The sequence below is a fragment of the Rhodnius prolixus genome, unplaced genomic scaffold (genome assembly GCF_049639745.1).
Source record: "Rhodnius prolixus isolate KJV_2025 unplaced genomic scaffold, Rpr scaffold_6, whole genome shotgun sequence".
In the NCBI taxonomy this organism is placed as follows: Eukaryota; Metazoa; Arthropoda; class Insecta; order Hemiptera; family Reduviidae; genus Rhodnius; species Rhodnius prolixus.
In genome coordinates, this window is record NW_027411634.1 from 3,382,731 (window position 1) to 3,402,443 (window position 19,713).

A 19,713-nucleotide genomic window follows, 5' to 3' on the forward strand; every position below is an offset into this window, starting at 1 on the left:
GGGATATTTTTTTTTTTAAAACGATTTCCTTTAGTTTACGTGCCAAAGGTCACAGCACTTCTCATCCGTCGTATCACGTATTTTTTATTCCTGAAGTAACCACATTTTCAACGTTCATTCTAATTTGAAATCTTTAGTTTTGGACATTTTCTTTTTTAAGAAAATTCTATTTAGAAAAAACTTTGGGAGAGAAGGGTTGTTGGGTTAGGCATCGCTCTAAAGTACTATTTGAGTAAAGCCATACGTCTTAAATGTATGTCTTAAAATATTATAATGGTGGGTTAAATGTGTCTTGAAAAGTCTTTGTTTGAAGGAAATTCCGCAATAAACTTTATAGTTTAGGGAAATTCCTTTTTTAAGGCTATCTTTGGAGGGATTGGAAAAGATTGGAAAAGTCATTTCCGTTTAATGTACCTTACTTTGTGGGCAATATTAATGAAGTAAATATTTTTTTAAAAATAAAATTCAGAATTTGAAAAAAATTATAAACTACAAGCTGGAGTATAATCGTATTTATGAGAAAGTCTTAGGAGTATTCATTCCCGGAAGTCTTTTGCTAATCTGGTGGGAGAATGGGACCACTCATTAAAGGAAGAAATAAATTTTACAAAGATCCTGATTTAAATTTTGACCATCATAAAAGCGAGAAAAATATCAGAATCAGTGATCGTATTAACCAGATTTCGATCAATATGGATTTAACGGAAGTTAGATTTCCTTTTTTATAGAAGTTTTCTTTAGTATGGAAGGGTGTTATTGGAAAATTTAATGATCCTTGGGTTTCATTTAGAAAATGGAAAAAGCAGAATATTGAAATTTCATTATTTTATTTCTAAAATCAAATATATATGTAAAATTGATAACCAAGCATTGTTGAAATTGAACACAATTACATGTTAAGCCACTTAACTAAGCACTAAAATTGAACAAAAAGAATTTTTTTTAAAATATTGTTTTGATTGATTAAAAACAATATTAATATTGTTATTATTTCTTGCGTTAAATGTTCGTCTGAAACAGTAGCAACATGGCGGAGTGTTGTGATGGATTGAATCGCCCACTTTGTCCAGAAAATTTATCTGCTGCTGGAAGATGTCTGATTGATGGAATTTGATGCGTTGTTAATTTGATTAGAAGTTTGATTCGAAGGTCCTTCACTTGATTGTACAGTTGTTTGATTGGAGGGAATGGATGCACTATTTGATGATTCAGATGAATTGGACGAGCCTGATGATTCTTCTGGTTCTTCAGATGATCCTGATGATTCTTCTGGTTCTTCAGACGAGTCTGATGATTCTTCTGGTTCTTCAGATGAGTCTGATGATTCTTCAGAACCTTCAGATGAATCTGATGATTCTTCAGGTTCTTCAGACGAATCTGATGATTCTTCAGAACCTTCAGATGAGTCTGAGGATTCTTCAGGTTCTTCAGAACCTTCAGAAGAATCTGATGATTCTTCTGGTTCTTCAGATGAATCTGATGATTCTTCTGGTTCTTCAGATGAGTCTGATGATTCTTCTGGTTCTTCAGATGAGTCTGATGATTCTTCTGGTTCTTCTGATGATTCTTCTGGTTCTTCAGATGAGTCTGATGATTCTTCTGGTTCTTCTGATGAGTCTGATGATTCTTCAGAACCTTCAGATGAATCTGATGATTCTTCAGGTTCCTCAGATGAATCTGATGATTCTTCAGAACCTTCAGATGAATCTGATGATTCATCTGAACCTTCAGATGATTCTGACGGGGTTGATGATTCTCCAGATTGTTCTGGCGACTCTGATGAGCTAGATGATGATGGGCAAGAGGATTGACCTGCAATATTCAACCAATATATATACGAAGTTCTATATAAGTTCTATATCTAAGTTCTGTTAATCATATATTTAAATTAACAATCGAGGAAATAAAAATAATACTTACTACTTGAATGTGGTGCAGCATAAAGTCCTACAATGGCCACACAGAGCACTAGTACGTACAGAAACTTCATTTTGAATTTACTAAGTATTGAAGTGCTATAATACTCTACTACTGTGTAGCTACTTAGCTTAGATTTACTGTGCTTTTAGGTATGAAAATTGCCATATATATACCAAAAAATTGCTATCGATGGCGGGAATATTACGGCATAGTTCATAATTAAGTTTCCTTCGGCATTTTAAATTTTCATTAAGTTTATTTAATTTCCATTTTTAAAAGCTTTCTCATTTCCTGAAAAATCAATTATTTGTTGATAAGCTAATTATTTGTTAAGCACTAGTCCATTTGATATGTTACAAAATGATGACGTAGTAAACCACTTTTCCCTAATTTTAATTGATTTTTCTTTTTTTTGTGTAACCTCGATTTTATCTATTGTCTAGGTTGTGCAAGTCTTCCGCTTTTACAGCAATGTCAACTTAAACTGTCCTTAATTCTTTCACTGTTGGGTCAAGGTGGTTTTCTTTTGTCCTAGAAGTCATCGCGAACATTATTAGTAATAGTTTTTAAGAAATCAGTTTTTCGTGAAAATGCTGGAAAATGGAAAGGAACGCTTTGGAAAATTCTTACTTCCAGTTTCACTATTTGCTACAGACTTAGAATTCCAGCAATACATCTACTCCTTGTTGGGCTATATAGATGATACGACCGTACATTTTACTAAAAGTTCACTTCTCCAAAGGTGCCCTCTTCGAATTTAATGCACAATGAGTGTAATAATTTTGGCATCCTCCAACTTCAGCTATCTGAACGTGGAATATGCCTTCATAGGCATAGTTCTCTGTGTGGCCATAGTAGGAATTTAAGAGCCTCTCCAACATCTGACTGATGAGTATTGTTTATTTAATGGCCCGCTGGCCACATGCGGCTCTCTGAAAACATTTATCCGGCCCCTGCCGCACTTCCGGAAGGGCCAGTGAGCGGAGCACTGTATGTGGCGGTGCCGCCGCAAAGCGCTGCGTCGCTCATGCGGGATGCACGCGTCACCGGCTCCGAAAACAGTGTAAAATAACAGCCAGAAGTAGGAAGAAAGGCAAAGCACTATAACTAAAACGGACATTGTGACCATCTCATTAGCCAAAAGCAGGTCCATAGTTCCCACAGAAATACTGGGCAGTTTGTTCGACTTAAATTTACTTGTTCTTTATTTGAAATATTTGTTCCCGTTTTTTTTTACCTTAAAGTAGTTTGTTTTATAGTCCGGCCCTTCAACGGTCTGAGGGACAGTGAACTGGCCCCCTGGGTAAAAAGTTTGGGGACTCCTGATCTAAACAATCGTCCAGCTGATCTAATTCTCCTTAAACATTCTTCTACTTCATTAAAACGTTTATGCAATTACTTCCGTTCAAATAACTATTAAAATCAGCTGCATGAAGCATAGTATCTCATTGCTTTCTTTTTAGCGAGACTTCCTTTTCAGAGTAAATTTTTTTTTTAAGATATTTATAATTTAAAAATTGTAAGATGTACTGTAGTACTGGGTTCAAATTCGTGGACATGATCTAGAAAAATAGGAAAGGCTTTTAGTGTCTGTCCATAAGACCCAGTCGATAGTTAAATTCTGAATAACTGAACCCTTTCCTGTAACCAAAAAGAAACCTTCTCAAATGTTTATTCTTCAGATGACTCTGTAAACTCAAACCATTACCCTACTGAACTTTCGTAAAGCTCCTTACCTTAACGCCCTCTAAAGCCAAGCACTTTTCAATCGTCTTCTTCTACTTCTTGTAAAAAATAAAATGTTTTCCTGATCTCGTTCCTTGTTATCTTATCCCCTCATTAGACATTGATACTTAACCCAGAAACCTGGCAGTTTTTTCAGGTCAGAAGTCCATTATTTTTTCCTCTTCCCATCTGTAACACCCATTTGTGCACGCTGCTTCCGGAAAGGACCAATTAGTTATTGAAAATACCATCTCTAAACCCATTCGCGCACACTTCTTCGTCCTTCTCGTAACATCCATTTGTAGCACGCTGCTTCCTCCGAAAAGGACCAATTAGTTATTGAAAATATTAGGCGACAATTGATCAATGGCTTTGTTCACCTGAAGTATTTTTCGGAAAAATGAAAGAACTTACTTTTAGAACTTACTCCATTTCAAGCATACCAATGCATCCTAGATAAAAAGTCATTTTGAATTCTGTGCACTACGAACAAAAAAGAAATCCTTAGAAGTGTTCAAGAATTATCCTGGAGCTTCCTGGACTTGAGCAGATACCCACTCCTGTTGTTACTAACATACTGTTTGATAGGGTTTTTTTTAAATTATTTACACTCCTAACGTTCCCTATAAAATTCATTTTCTACAGGATAGGCTACTAACAAGGTTGGATAAGGACAGTATTGGTAAGGAAAGAAGGGTTTTTCATTTGTTTTTCTCCTTATTGTACACTTTCGTATATTGTAATATTCTGCAACTTATTGGCACTCCAATGTACATATGTATATATTTTCACCTAATAAATAAAGAGAGAATTAAGTACTAAGTAAAATTAAGGGTTGTAATTAAAAGCAGTAAGGTCAAAGTAAATCGCTAGAGCCCTTTTCAACCTAATTCCAAAAAAACTTCGAAATTCTGTTCGGTAAAAATATGGAATAACTGTCACTTAAAATATTTACTTCAAATTCAAAATTCCAGCCATCGTTTTAACTTTATTTGATATTTCTATTCGATAACTTGTTTTTGTAGTAGTACTTTAAAAGGAAAAGCTAAACGTGGCAGTTCTCTGAGTAACTATGGAAACGTTAATTTTTCCACGGGAAATTGTTTCAAGTAAACTTGAAACAGGATTTCATGTATGTCTGAAGTTAAGGGAAATTGTTGGAAATCATTTTAAAGAAACCGAGACCGGAACACCAAGTCTAACAGCTTCCTGCGCCTTTTACCTGTGAGTCAGACTCCAATGGGGCCTAACACTGTAATTATGTTGAAAATTCGATCTTTTCTAAGTTCGATAATTCGATAGTAATACTTTCTTTGAAGGATAAAAAAAAAATCGAACCTTTACTTCTCTATAGTAATATGTTTATTTCAAAATTAAAGTAACATTTTAAATTATCACACGTGGGGGGAAAAAATATTGTTAATCAGTTGTATGATGGACTTCGATAGATTCCATCAGCTAAACTAGTAAAATATCTGATTCATCCTGTTCAATGGTATATTCATTTAAGAGGAATACTGGCTCCCAGGTCCTCTGCTTATTAGTATAGTGAATTGTCCAGAAGGATTGGTAGCACTGTTTATTGATATAGATGATTGATCAAATAAATCTGAAATGCTTGGAGATTGCTCCGATGATTCTGAAGAGCTTGGCGATTGTTCAGATGATTTTGAAGAGCTTGGCGATTGTTCAGATGATTCAGACGGATCGGATGATTCTGTAGACGATTGTGCAGGACTTGATGGCTGTTCAGATGAATCAGCTGGGCTAGAGGACTCGTCTAGGACAATATTTTGTACATCAATTAAATCTTAAGTTAGTTGAACAGTATATTTAAATCAACAAACATGAAATGCAATTAAATAAATAATACTCACCATCTGGATGTGGTGTCCCATAAATTCCTATAATGGCCACAAACAGAACTAGTACGTACAGAAATTTCATTTTGAACTTACTAAGTATTGAAATGCTATAATACTCTACTGTTGTGTAGCCACTTAGGTTTGAAGCACTCTAATTCTAGTTGTACTATTTCCTTTATTTATGTTAAAATAATTTCGTGAACTGGTAGGGGACAACGTCATAGTTTTTTTATTCTAAAAGTATGATCGCAGTTTACAAAGTAATGACGTATTTAATTGAATAGTAATTAGAAGCTAGCAGAAATGTTTCGAATCTGCTGTAAACTCAAAATTTTCCTCAATAAATCGTTTTATCGTAATTCGTGTTAAATCGTAGGTAAATCATAAATAGTTTTTTATTTATTTACCCACCCAACTTTCCCCATAAAATTCATTTTCTGCAGGATAGGCTACTAATAAGATAGGATAGGGCAGTAATGGTAAGTAAAGAAAAGAGAGAATTAAGTACTAAGTAAAATTAAGGGTTGTAATTAAGAGCAGTAAGATCAAAGTAAATCGCTAGAGCCCTTTTCAACCTAATTCCAAAAAAGGCGCCACGATAGCCGAGCGGGTTAAGAGGCGAGACCTGCAAAGCTAATATGCATTGTCGTACTGGGCTCGATTCCCGGTCTTGGTCTTGGATTTTATTTAATGGTTAAATGAGAAATAGTAAAGTACGTTTGCCAGTCGCCTCCGTCCACGACACCTAGTAAATGGTAGTTGGACGTTAAGCCCCACCTGAAAAAATGGGCGATTACTTTACTACTTATGTTACTTACCTAATTCCAAAAAACTTCGAAATTCTGTTCGGTAAAAATATGGAATAAACTGTCAGTTGAAATATTTACTTCAAATTCAAAATTCCTGCCATCGTTTTAACGTTATTTGTTATTCTGTTCGTTAACTTGTATTTAAGTAGTACTTTAAAGGAAAGCCAAGAAGAACCGGAACCGGAACACCAAGTCTAAGACCTTCCTGCGTCTTTTACCTGTGAGTGAGAAAGACGCCAATGGGGCCTAATACTGTAATTATGTTGAAAATCTCGATCTTTTCAAAGTTCGAGAATTCGATATAATACTTTCTTTGAAGGATAAAAAAAAATATCGTACCTTTACTTCTCTAATAGTAATATGTTTATTTCAAAATTAAAGTAACATTTTAAATTATCACACTTGGGGAAAAAAAATATTGTTAAACACTTGTATGATGGACTTTAATTGGTGCCATCAGCTATTCCATAAGATATCTGATTCATCCTATTAAATGGAGTATTATATTGATAGGAATACTGGCCCCCAGGTCCTTTGCTTGATAGTATACTGAATTGACCAGATGGATTGGAAGCACTGTTTATTGATGTAGGTGATTGATCAAATATGCTTGGAGTTTGCTCCGATGATTGAGAAGAATCTGAAGGTTGTTCAGATGATTCAGATGGGCTAGATGGTTGTTCAGATGATTCTGAAGAGTCTGGCGATTGTTCAGACGATTCAGATGGGCTGGATGGTTGTTCAGACGATTCTGAAGAGTCTGGCGATTGTTCAGACGATTCTGAAGAGTCTGGCGATTGTTCAGACGATTCAGATGGGCTGGATGGTTGTTCAGATGTATCTGAAGAGTCTGGCGATTGTTCAGATGATTCAGACGCATCGGATGATTCTTCAGACGATTGTGCAGGATTTGATTGCTGTTCAGATGAATCAGCTGGGCTAGAAGACTCGTCTAGGACAATAGTTTGTACATCTATTAGATCTTAAGTTAGTTGAACATATATTTAAATTAACAATCCTGGAAATTTACTCACCATCTGGATATGGTGCACCATAAATTCCTACAATGGCCACACACAGAACTAGTACGTACAGAAACTTCATTTTGAACTTACTAAGTATTGAAATGCTATAATACTCTACTGCTGTGTAGCTACTTACTTAGGTCACTCTAATTCTAGTTGTACTATTTCCTTTATTTATGTTAAAATAATTTCGTGAACTGGTAGGGGACAACGTCATAGTTTTTTTATTCTAAAAGTATGATCGCAGTTTACAAAGTAATGACGTATTTAATTGAATAGTAATTAGAAGCTAGCAGAAATTTTTCGAAAATTCAAAATTCCCTCAATAAATAAAGTTACCTGTAGATAACATTAATGTTTTGAAACATTGCGTATGATAACATAAGTCCATTAAATATCTAACGTAATGAATGACGTTTTTGTTTATGATTTTAATTATTTTATGGAGAGAAAATTATTGAAACTATTTTTCATTAGTTTTACGAAACTTCAGGATTGAAAAGGAAGTGTATTTTTGTGTGATTCGCATTTGGAGAAATTAATTCATGAATCTTGGCGTTTAACATTGCAGTATCCTGGAAATTACTGGAGAACTGGGCTTTCAGCTACGAAATGACATACCATTTCCTTAATTTTGAATTTACTTGGTGGACTCTAGTTTCGGAAGTCTCTGGAGTTATATTTCTTCCTTTTTTGAAAAACCACAGCCATTCAAATTCTTTCCTTAACTTCTACAACAAGTGAGCTTGAAGTTAGTGTTCACATGCATAGTTTCTCCTAGACTAGTTAGATTAGATAAAAGGGCCTGTTCAAACTTGTTTCGACGCCATTTTTTTGTTGTAGTAGGTGAAAGACCTCTTTAGTTCTTTAGGCCCTAGGTTTTCCCCATTAATGTGTTTTACTACTTTGGTCTTCAAGAGCTAAGGATCTCATATCACGAACTACTAGGGCTAACGCAATCAAGAGGATGTAAAGGGCCGTTTCCTCTTCCTCCATTCATTTATTCAGAAGGGCAGTAAAAAGCATATTATACAATCCACTTCTCCTGTGGGCAACCTACGGAGAGTTTTTCTGTACCTATTTTCACTATAAAAAGCCACTAAGGGCAGAAAAAAAAAATCGCCAAGTGCAAGTCTGGTCAGTTTAGGGTCAAAATCCGCTCGACGTAAGAAAAGACACGCGTGATCTATCTTCAATATTTGCTGATTTTTTAAGGGAATACCTCTCCAGATCACTCGAAGGGCCATTGATGACGGGATAGTCGCGGGTCTTTGTCTTAAGATGAGACACAGATTGTCTATTAAGTCCAACTTAGCGTTCAAGAGCATCCCTTCGCACATCAGCTCAAACTTAGCTAGAAGAATTATCCTAGACTAGATATCTAAACTCAGAAATTGTGAAATTCCTTCAATCGCCAATGATTTTCTTATCAACCTAAAAATATCTTGGGAAAAAGATGAATCCAGAATATGCTTAGGGAATCACAATCGATCTACCGATTTCGGAAGTTTCAGTTAGGGGAAGAAATCAAAATAAACGTTTCAACTTCCTGTGATTTTCATTTATTTAAAAAAAACATTTTTACCAACATAAACACATTCCATTTTTCTTTAAAAAAACCACTCATCTGAACCCCCAAGAAAGCACTAAATAGAAATAGAAATAGAAAAGAAATTTATTATTCTGGGACAATTGTCCTCTAAGAATAAATACAGGAACAAATAGAGGCCTTAACAGTTGGGCCAGTGATTATACAGAAATTAAATAAATAAATAAGTATTTACAAAAGTGAAAATATAATAAGTGAAAATGAAAGGAAAAATAAAATAATAAAACAGCAGGAATTAAGGAAATAAATTAAAACAATTAGAATTTCGGAGGAAGCTGAATAGAAAGTAGATAACTGAATAGACGGGATTTAAAGATGGATAGGGTAGGAGCATGGCGGACAGATGAAGGCAAGGAGTTCCAGAGAGAGGTAGCACGTATTAGGAAGGACTTGTCAAAGGATGAGGTACGGTGAGAGGTAATATAGAGATCGGATGAGCGAGATCTAGTGTTACGGGAATGGATGGAGGATTTAAACTTAAGGAGTTGAAAAATATAGGAAGGCCTTTGAGACTGGATGACTTGAAAAAGGAAAGAAGCCCAAAAAATATTGGCGGCGATAGACAGGAAAAAGCACTCATCGTAGCAGTGCGAAATGCGAGAGTCTCTGGGGGATGCTGAAAATAAATCTTATGAAGCAGTTCATGGAGGCGCTTCAGCTTAGCTTCAATATCACCAGAAAGACCGGCCGTACACTAAACAACCATAGTCGAAATGGGGGAATATAAGAGAGGAAACTAGGAGTTGCCGGGTCTTAATTGGAAAAAGGTGACGGGAACTATTAAACTGTTATTAAACTATTAAAAATAGATTATTTCCGGTCAAATTCTTTTTGTTTGAAAATTTCATATGATTGCAATACCTCTCTTTTAAAATGTAAGAGGAAGTGAAAAAAAAAAAGGGAACAAATCCCTTCAAAATGAGGGCCTCTAATTTGAACCTCAAAGTCCACGATTTCATTAACGTGTTTAAATTCACTTACCTTCAGAATGCTTTGTTAAAACGATTTGCATTTACAAAAGTTGTAGCGTATATTTATATATATTCCTTGCCAAATACTTCTGCACTTAGCGTTCGTTTGAAAAATATAATTATATAATTATTAAAAAATAAAATTATACTTTATACTCTAGTAGAGAAGGAAAAATAAAAAACCAAATATTTATTAATAAAAATAATATAACGATAATAATAATAGTCTTTATTTAATTTATTTTTCTACATGTAAACATACATTCACTTAAAATAATTTTCATATAATACTTGATAGCATAACGTTTTAAAATAAATTTTATCAGGAGCTTAAGGCAACCATCTTGGTCATAGACCGTCAGATGGGAGTCTAGTTAATGCATAAAATAAGTGAATATAAATCATAATAAATTCTAATAACATTTCAGGACTAACTTGGCTCTTCAATTCACATGGCCTCCCAATACAGATCGCATTTTAAAATGTTTATGATACAAATTCAGTAAATCCCCTCTACACTTGATAACCCAAATGATAGTTATTAAATGGGTATTTTATTAACGTTTAAATAATTATTATTCTTTAAATTAAATGGCAACATTCTAACATTTGCAACAGACGAAATAAAATTTAAAATAATGTAAACATATTGCTCCTTTAAATTGATTTGCAATGTATTTTGTAATCGAGTTTGAGGCTGTTGCACCAAACATTCAAATTAACAGCATTACTGTAATTTAACATCTTAGTAAATTTATCTTTATTCACTTTATTCAATGAAAAATAATTCTATCGAAACAGGTCCCGTGTCCGATTCTCAACAACAGCCCTGGACCCAACTTAAGTCTAATATAACCAGGCTTCTAATTTATTAATAATTGAAACCTTTACATTATATTAAATGTCTAAAAATACTTAATTTAACTCTTACATTTGTTTTTGCTAACTGATAAAGTTTTAAGTAAAGATTGCATGAAACAATGAGCACCATTAATTGGTTTATCAGGTATAAATAGTAGAGGTGCAGTAAATTTATTTCAAAAACTCTGAGAAATCTGGCAATTGAACGGTTTGATGATTGCTCAATTATCTCAGAAGGATTTGACGAATCTTCATTTGATTCAATAGTGATAGTTCACCATTTATTTCTGAAGCATTTAACGCTTGTTTAATTGCTTCTGGAGTGCTTGATAATTGTTCAGTTTTTCTCTGAACAACATGGCAGTTTTCCAATTGATTCCGAGGAGCTTGTCGGCTCCTCAATTAATTCTGAAGGACTTGATGATTCTCCATTTGTTTCTGAAGGATTTAATGCTTGTTCAATTGCTGCCGGAGCGCGCGACAATTCGTCAGTTAACTCTGAAGAACATGGCAGTTCTCCAATTGATCCCGAGGAGCTCGATGGTTCTCCAGTTAATTCTGAAAGACTTGACGATTCTCCATTAGTTTTTGAAGGATTTAACGCTTGTTCAATTGCCTCTGGAGCGCTCGACAATTCGTCAGTTGACCCAGAAGAATCTATTGACGGACTAGAATATCCACCTAAAATATAGTACACACACATTAGAACTTATCACATCCATTATCAGATCTTAAGTTTAATTTAAAGAAATAATACTTACAAGTTCTATAAATTGGAAGTTTTGCACCATAAATTTGTACTAGAGCTCCATAGATTACTACTGCATACAGAAAGCTCATTTTGAACTTATTTTTTTGTTTATATTACTGAGCTTTAAAATAGGCACTTAGAATCAAAGCAAAGCACAACACTTCTCGTTCTTATTGACTGTTTCTAGCTCGCCATTTGATATCTGTATTTATAGGACTTTTTTATTATTTTTTATTATATTTTTTTTTTTTTTATTGCTGTATCTACTAATAGGTGACATGTGGCATTGTGTTTTTTTATTTCATTTGATTGCAATATCAATATAATTACTTTTGTAATTAATAATTACTAATTTTTTTTTTTTTTTTTTGGCATTGGCTTCCGCCATACAGCCAGCATCGTCTAGGTGCTTATCACTAGAATATCATTGACTCTCCATTCTTACCTACAAATACATTCGCTTCACACATTCATCATTCTACTATATACTGCTATTTACATAAACTACTGCTAATGGATGGAGCAGCACTCTGTGCTCCTGCCATCCTTATAGCTTAACCAAAATTAAAATCACGTAATCCTTCTCTAAGCATTTTCTTCCATTCATTCTAATTCGGCTATAGCTTTTAAATACATTCATATTTCATTGCTAGCTCTGTTATCGACTTAAGCACATAAATGTTGGTGGAGAATATAATGTCTTCGTAGCGAAATGGTGCATCTAAATACCTGTATATATCGTCAAACATTCGTTTCCTTTCTACCACATAACGTGGACATATCATTATTACATGTTTGAAATCCTCCTCCTCATTGCAATCTACGCAAAGAGGAGAGGACATTTTGTTGATCCTGTGTAGATACGATCCGCACACCGCGTGGTTCGCTCTCGGCCTGCTTATTGTCGTAACAACCCATTTATTAGTGACAGTTCCCTTAAACCATGGTTGTCTAGGCAACTGATCTGCCATAGTTTTATAGAATCTACCTTTATCACCATTATTGTAATCTGTCTGCCATTTTTGTAGTGCTGCTTTTGCAATTATACCCTTGATATCGGTGTGTGGTAATTTATAATTAGCCATTTCCCCACTATTTGTGGCTTCCTTTGCAAGTGTATCAACAATTTCATTCTCTTTTATACCACAATGACCCCTTACCCACAAAAAATTAATGCAGACTCCCTTCTCTTTAAAAATGGCGATAGTTTTTTATTATTAAGTATATTCCATTACATAAAAATTTATTTTGCTTAAATTCTGCCCCTTTACTTTTTTTAATACTTTATTTTACCACTCTGTCGTAAGAGAAATATGGGAACTATAAATAAATAATAATAATAAAATCTTAAATAAATAAAGGGAGGGGATTAGCTGTTAGCGAATAATAGAGTCCAACACGGAGATCACGGGATCAGCTGTCTCAGGAAACCACTTTAACTTTGCGCACCATCAAGTAATAGATCTTATTTGCTTCCCGGTTGTAATGAAGGATAGAGTAATCACAACCAATATACAGGAATCATGATTTCTACCAACATCTTTGAGCATGGTCTCCTTATTCTTTTGAAGATCTAGCAATCAAGACCTCAGGTTGTTGAAAAAGTCACCGTTTATTTTCTTCTTCTTCTTCTAGCGCTACAACCTGAGAAGGTTTCTTATCCCACTCAATCCAAAATTAACCATGGAGTCCGCTGTCGGTGGCTTTTAATGAATACTGATCCCTATTTCTTCCCGTATAAGATTTCAAACTTTCCAGCCACTTAATTTTTGGAACACACGTTGACTGATTGTTGCTTGACGATCCTAAAATAAATAAAAAAATATTTTACTGATCATTATTCAATAATAATTCTGCCCAATTGCGTGGCTAATCTAAATTACTTGGCTTCCTTGAATGGCTATCATTATTTTATCCGAAATCATGTCAAGGAATCAAGAAATAATGAAAAAGAAAATATTCGAATAAAAATACTAATACATTTTTCATAAATTCTCACTATATTTCTCTTTCGAGTAAAGATCATGCGAAAATTACATGTGCAGTATTAAAAAATGTTTAGAACACCAAAAGAAAGAAGTAAAGTGATGTTCTCTGTTAAAACATACAATTGAATTTGGATAATCTATAAAATTCTATATTAGTGCAATATAACAAGGCTAGTTTGAAGCATTCCTTATAATGGAATACTAAAATACTTTTAGGCATTGAAATGGCAGATAAGGCTTTTGATCTTGGGGAGAATAACAGGTGAATCTAACGTGTCTCCATGATGATAGATTAATTGTGTCTTAATGATCACAGCCTTCAGATTAATCACTTAGAATAAAGTACTATACTTAAATAATTATGTGTTTGTCTATTAATGTAAAAAAAAAGAAGAAGATATTAAATTACAAATTAATGCAAACACTCACCATATCCCTTGTATGTGCATGATGCAGATTAATTCTTCATGAAACTTCATTTTTAACTTTGCATGTACAAAGTGTTTTTCTTAATAATTGCAAGGTCAGCTAATAGCTCCGAAGGAACTACTGTTGTCCTTATATCTAGTCCATTTGAGCCCTATTTGTGCACATAAATACATTATTATAAGTGAATTGATAAGATAAGAAATATTAAGGTAACTTAACTTTAATTTCAAAACTTTTAAAATATTATTTTTGAATTGTTGTATTTAATTTATTTATTTACAAAGTTATTTTTAGACGCAAAAATAAACAAAGTTTGCCCTTAAAAAAACAACAAACAAACAAACAAACAAAACAAAATGCACGCATAACACGGGAAATTCTAGTAATTGAAAGTTTGTTGCTTCCGATTTTTTGCAATTTTAATACCTACGAGGGTCGTTTGAAAAGACCGTACAAAAATAAAAACTACTTAATTTTTTGGGGTAAACCTTTTTTATTTTTCAACATAGTCTCCTTTTAGGCTTATACACTTCGTCCAACGCTGCTCTAGTTTGTTGATCCCTTCCGAATAATAGGATTTGTCCAAGTCTGAAAAATAGCCATTCGTTTCTGCAATCACCTCCTCGTTTGAATAAAATCTTTTTCCCGCCAGCCATTTCTTCATATTGGGGAACAAATAGTAGTCCGAGGGAGCCAAGTCTGGAGAATAGGGGGGATGTGAAACGAGTTGGAACCCTATTTCCATTAATTTTGCGACCACAACTGCTGAGGTGTGAGTTGTCGTGATGGAAAAGGACTTTTTTTTGTGGGCCAATCGTGGGCGTTTTTCTAGCAGCTCGGTTTTCAAACGGTCCAATAACGATGAATAATATGCACCTGTAACAGTTTTACCCTTTTCCAGATAGTCGACGAGGATTATTCCTTGCGAATCCCAAAAGACAGTCGCCATAATCTTTCCGGCCGAAGGAACGGTCTTCTCCCATATGGCCACTCCGAAAATTTTGAAACCACTTATAAACTGTTCTAATCGAAGGTGCAGAGTCACCATAATGTTTATCAAGCTTCTCTTTAGTCTCCTGAGGCGTTTTGCCTTTCATAAAGTAGTGTTTAATCAACACACGAAATTCTCTTTCGTCCATTTTTTGAAAATCACTCGACTTCCTCGATTCAAACGATTGCCAAACACAAAGAAATAGACCGATCTGGCTGAAACTTGGTGTGTGTTCTTCCAAGAGATGCTACTAACTAAACATAACCTCGATACGCGCCAGTAGTGCTATCTCTCTGACTTTGCACGGACTTTTCAAACGACCCTCGTATTTAAAGTGGAAGTTTGGCGAAAATTCAAAGAACAGTATTTTATTGAAGTAAAAAAATCAACTCAAAACCTGAGTTTGTCCAAATACGACATGTTTACAGCAAATAATTATGCTCATTTGTGGAGTACGTACAGCCTCACCTTGCAAGATGGTATTGCAGTAAACGATAAAGGGCGACAATTATCGCCAGTTACTCTCTATGTCGAAGAATTAGCTCAACCAAAAACGTTTTTTCTGCTCACTGATGAGAGGGTTCAAACTAGACTATGACTGAAAATGTGCTTCTATAAGTAAACGCTGTACATATGGGCTTTCCGAATACTACAATGTTTTAGAGAGAGCACAGTAATAGCATTTTTTTTCCAGTGTATTCTGAAATTCCAGTGACTTCGAGCACTTATCACAGGGCAGAATTGAATCAACCCTCATTAAATTACAGTTTTTTTTAAAACCATAATAGGATGCTAGACCCAGTTTTAATTATGGATCACAGTAGAATCAGTCTTCTATAATCAATAACACACCATCAAATAGGTTTTAACATCGGAAATATTTCTTCAATTCAGTATCTGATTTAAAGCGCTTCCCTGATTATTCTTTTAATGATACATTTGAATTACCTAATAATAAGCAGACATTCATGTTCATCTCCACGCCTAAGTTAGAGACGAGCTATTACTTGGTGTTGAAGGAAGAAATTTCTTCGTAGATTTTTACCAGATCTTAAGGTTTTAAATAGGCTTCAGGATGAGTGAGATATGTCCCCCGTAGAGAGCAACAAATATACTTCTTCTAGGCATAAAAGAACAAAAATAAAAATTAGGTATACAAATATTAAAGTATTAAATAAAATATTTGAGTACAAAAATATTAAATTAGAACTAAAAATTAAAAATTTTAATTTCTGTTTATTTAAAATTGGTTAACCTTTTTAATTGTGAAATCCAAATTAAGTGTATATAGGCCCTGCAGCCTGAAACCTCCTTTTGTAAAATTTGTATTTCTATTTCTATTTTAAACTGTAAATAAACTTTTTCAATACAATTCAAATTAGGTTCTTGAAAACCCAATTTTAAGGGCGATAGTTTACTTTCTTCAGATTCTAGCTCGGGTTCGCAACTTCTTATTAGGAATTTTGTAATCAGTAATAATCAATCGTTAATTTTTACTAAATTTATTATATTTTTAACCAAATATTTCTATAATTTATTATCAAGAAATTGAAATTCAATAATTAAACAGATACAAATAATATAATCATTGAAGTACTAACCCTAAATGTGATAAACAAGTACAAATAAATGTTTAAACTAGAAAATGATTGGATAAACTCATAATTTAATTTGTAATGATTTCTTTGATGGTTGATTAGTTGAAAAAAGATCACTCTTTTAGCTAGATGAATTCTCTGCTGAAGAAGTTTGGTTAGTGGGATTGGATGCATTATTTGTTTCACTAGAACTTTGATTTGATTCTGGTCCTTCGCTGGATTGTACAGTAACTTGGTCGGAAGGATTTGACACACTGTTGGACGATATGGCTGATTGATCAGAAGATCCTCCAGATGATTCTCCTGATCCTTCAGATGATCCCTCAGATGGTTCAGATGATTCTCCTGAATCTTCAGATGATCCCTCAGATGGTTCAGATGATTCTTCTGATCCTTCAGATGATCCCTCAGATGGTTCAGATGATTCTCCTGATTCTTCAGATGATCCCTCAGATGGTTCAGATGATTCTCCTGATCCTTCAGATGGTTCAGATGATTCTCCTGATCCTTCAGATGGTTCAGATGATTCTCCTGATTCTTCAGATGATCCCTCAGATGGTTCAGATGATTCTCCTGATTCTTCAGATGATCCCTCAGATGGTTCAGATGATTCTCCTGATCCTTCAGATGATCCCTCAGATGGTTCAGATGATTCTCCTGATTCTTCAGATGATCCCTCAGATGGTTCAGATGATTCTCCTGATCCCTCAGATGGTTCAGATGATTCTCCTGATCCTTCAGATGGTTCAGATGATTCTCCTGATTCTTCAGATGATCCCTCAGATGGTTCAGATGATTCTCCTGATTCTTCAGATGATCCCTCAGATGGTTCAGATGATTCTCCTGATTCTTCAGATGATCCCTCAGATGGTTCAGATGATTCTTCAGATGGGTCAGATGATTCTCCTGATTCTTCAGATGATCCCTCAGATGGTTCAGATGATTCTCCTGATGGTTCAGACGATTCCTCAGATGGTTCAGATGATTCTTCAGATGGTTCAGATGATTCTCCTGATTCTTCAGACGAGTCCTCAGTTGAGTCAGATGATTCTTCAGATGGCTCAGATGATGAATTTTCTGCTGAAGAAGATTGGTTAGTGGGGTTGGTTGCATTATTTGTTTCAGCAGATGTTTGATTTGATTGCCCTTCGCTGGATTGTACGGTAACTTGGTCGGAAGGATTTGATACACAGTTGGACGATGTGGCTCATTGATCAGAAGATCCTCCAGATGATTCTCCAGATGGCTCGGATGATTCTCCTGACTCTTCAGAAGATCCCTCAGATGGTTCAGATGATTCTTCAGATGGGCTTGAGGATTCTGATTCACCTGCAACATTGTACATAAATTAAATTCTAATGATTCTATCATTCATATATAATCTGTAATAATCAATAAAATAAATTACACTTACCACTTGGATATGGTGCACCATAAATTCCTACAATGGCCACACACAGAACTAGTACGTATAGAAACTTCATTTTGAGCTTTAAAGTAATTGTATTGAAGTGCTATAATACTCTACTATTGTGTTGCCACTTAGGACCGAAGTAATGTACTTTTCAAGCTCTGATAGTTCCCGTATTTATACAAGAAAATTATGTTTACGTGAATTGGTAGGGGATTTTTGCGGAATTAAATTTTGTTAAATTTTGTTTATTACAATGTCACGAGTAACAAAAATAATACATTTACTTAATTACTAGCTTACGAAAATAGGTAACAAAAAATATTAAAAGCATTTTCCTCAAATAAGCAATTACCCTTCGATAACACTTTTGTTAAGTCTTACTTTGACCCGTTAAGTAAAGATGACGTTTTACGCATTTTTTATGCAGGAAAAATAAATACACACCTTATATTTATAGAAAAATTATTAATTAAAAGTAAAGAGTAAAACTTCTAATATCTAGCGGCAGATTGCTATATGAACTGATATAATTAATATGTTCATCATGAAATCGAGGATTATAAGGCCGAATTCACGCAGTTACTTAAAAAATAAAGGTGTACTTACAGATTTCAAGGCAGTTTATGATCTTGCCGGCCTAGGGCCATTACTTCACAAATATTTTGCATTTAAATATTTTTACATATGTACGACTTTTAAATTGGGTTAAATTTTTCCTTCAAAGCGTTTTAGAGATGATATTTCAGTTTTCAAACAGCAACGTCTTGGCTGACACCAAGGTACAATTCGTAGCAACACGGTGATTAGCATATTCATTAATGATCCCTCAGAAGTCATTGCTCGAACATCTGAAATAAATTGCATACTCTTTGAGAATGATGGAATTATCTGCAATCCTGTGGAGCTTTCCATGAAATAGAGATTCACTTAAACAAGGTTTTAACAAATAATATCTCAGTCATGGCGTGGAGAAATAGCTGACAGTAAGCGCGGAAAAGGCAAAGCATCAGCTGTTCAACCAAAAAGCATGGTCTCCGCCTTTAAACTGCTCTCAGCTTATTTACTCAAAAGTAGACTAACTGGTGATATCCGTTTCAATGATTTATGAATGACTTACCATGGAATATGCCAGCAAGATCTATTACACTGCTAGCTGAAAGAGCTAGATAAAGGCCGAAATCTAGCCTAATGTGCTAAGTCCAGTAGAACAGCCGCTGCAACTTAGGCGATATAAGGCTTGTGAAGTTCTGAACGCGCTGTGTTATCAAACAATACTGCTGGAGGCTCATCTCACAAGGAACGATTCTTGATAAAGGACCCTGGAACAACAATACAAGATCACCGGTATTAGAAATACCTAAGTACAAGATTACATTATTATTTGACAACTCTACCTCTCACGCCTTACTTTAAAAAACGTACTTCACTTTTAAGTCTCAATCTATGTTTGTTAGCTCTACAAATTGTGACATAACATTGCCCCACAGTTTGAAATAAGTGTAATCAATCATTTTAAAAAATTAATATAATAACAAATAAGAAGCATACTTTGTTGTACTGTTTAAAACAGTTTTTTGTGAAATTCTATACCGCACAAAGTACAAAAAAAATATGGAATTCACTAGGTATTTTTTGTAGCTTGGATTTTAATTAAACTCGTAATTTTAATTTAAAAAAAAATAAATTTCAGATTAGTAAACAGTGGAGTAGGTTATTATTAATTAATCTCTTTGGCAGGTTAAGTTTTATAACCACTA

General features: G+C 34.3%; 4 protein-coding genes across 20 annotated transcripts in view; 1 reads left to right on the forward strand and 3 right to left on the reverse strand.

Moving 5' to 3' along the window:
* wake (ankyrin repeat and fibronectin type III domain containing protein wide awake) overlaps positions 1-19,713 on the forward strand; it is a 532,593-nt gene that overhangs the window by 485,868 nt on the left and 27,012 nt on the right. The gene's annotated exons all lie outside the window — the stretch shown is intronic.
* LOC141460307 (uncharacterized) lies at positions 809-17,749 on the reverse strand (the record flags this gene model as incomplete). The annotated part of the gene is made up of 5 exons (XM_074140197.1): positions 809-1,812; positions 1,921-2,062; positions 5,154-5,425; positions 5,523-5,661; positions 16,667-17,749. Coding segments are annotated over 5 exons (2,373 nt in total), but the record flags the coding sequence as incomplete, so codon positions are not given.
* On the reverse strand, positions 6,683-7,515 carry LOC141460074 (uncharacterized). The gene is made up of 2 exons (XM_074139739.1): positions 7,354-7,515; positions 6,683-7,271 (listed from the first exon to the last, which is right to left on the reverse strand). Exons 1-2 carry the CDS (start codon positions 7,421-7,423, stop codon positions 6,763-6,765), a joined length of 579 nt encoding a protein of 192 aa, XP_073995840.1. The 5' UTR covers positions 7,424-7,515; the 3' UTR covers positions 6,683-6,762.
* LOC141460077 (uncharacterized) lies at positions 10,387-19,643 on the reverse strand. Its single transcript, XM_074139742.1, has 8 exons — positions 19,379-19,643; positions 19,074-19,275; positions 18,563-18,804; positions 15,893-16,064; positions 13,954-14,104; positions 13,075-13,341; positions 11,547-11,738; positions 10,387-11,466 (listed from the first exon to the last, which is right to left on the reverse strand). The coding sequence occupies exons 7-8, from the start codon at positions 11,623-11,625 to the stop codon at positions 11,123-11,125; spliced, it is 423 nt and encodes a 140-aa protein (XP_073995843.1). The 5' UTR covers positions 11,626-11,738; positions 13,075-13,341; positions 13,954-14,104; positions 15,893-16,064; positions 18,563-18,804; positions 19,074-19,275; positions 19,379-19,643; the 3' UTR covers positions 10,387-11,122.

Coding starts and splice junctions, on each gene's coding strand:
- LOC141460074 (XM_074139739.1), bottom strand. CDS start 7,423: ATGAAGTTTCTGTACGTACTAGTTCTGTGTGTGGCCATTGTAGGAATT. Junction 7,272..7,353: donor TGGTGCACCATATCCAGATG/GTGAGTAAATTT, acceptor CTATTGTCCTAG/ACGAGTCTTCTAGCCCAGCT.
- LOC141460077 (XM_074139742.1), bottom strand. CDS start 11,625: ATGAGCTTTCTGTATGCAGTAGTAATCTATGGAGCTCTAGTACAAATT. Junction 11,467..11,546: donor ACTTCCAATTTATAGAACTT/GTAAGTATTATT, acceptor ACTATATTTTAG/GTGGATATTCTAGTCCGTCA.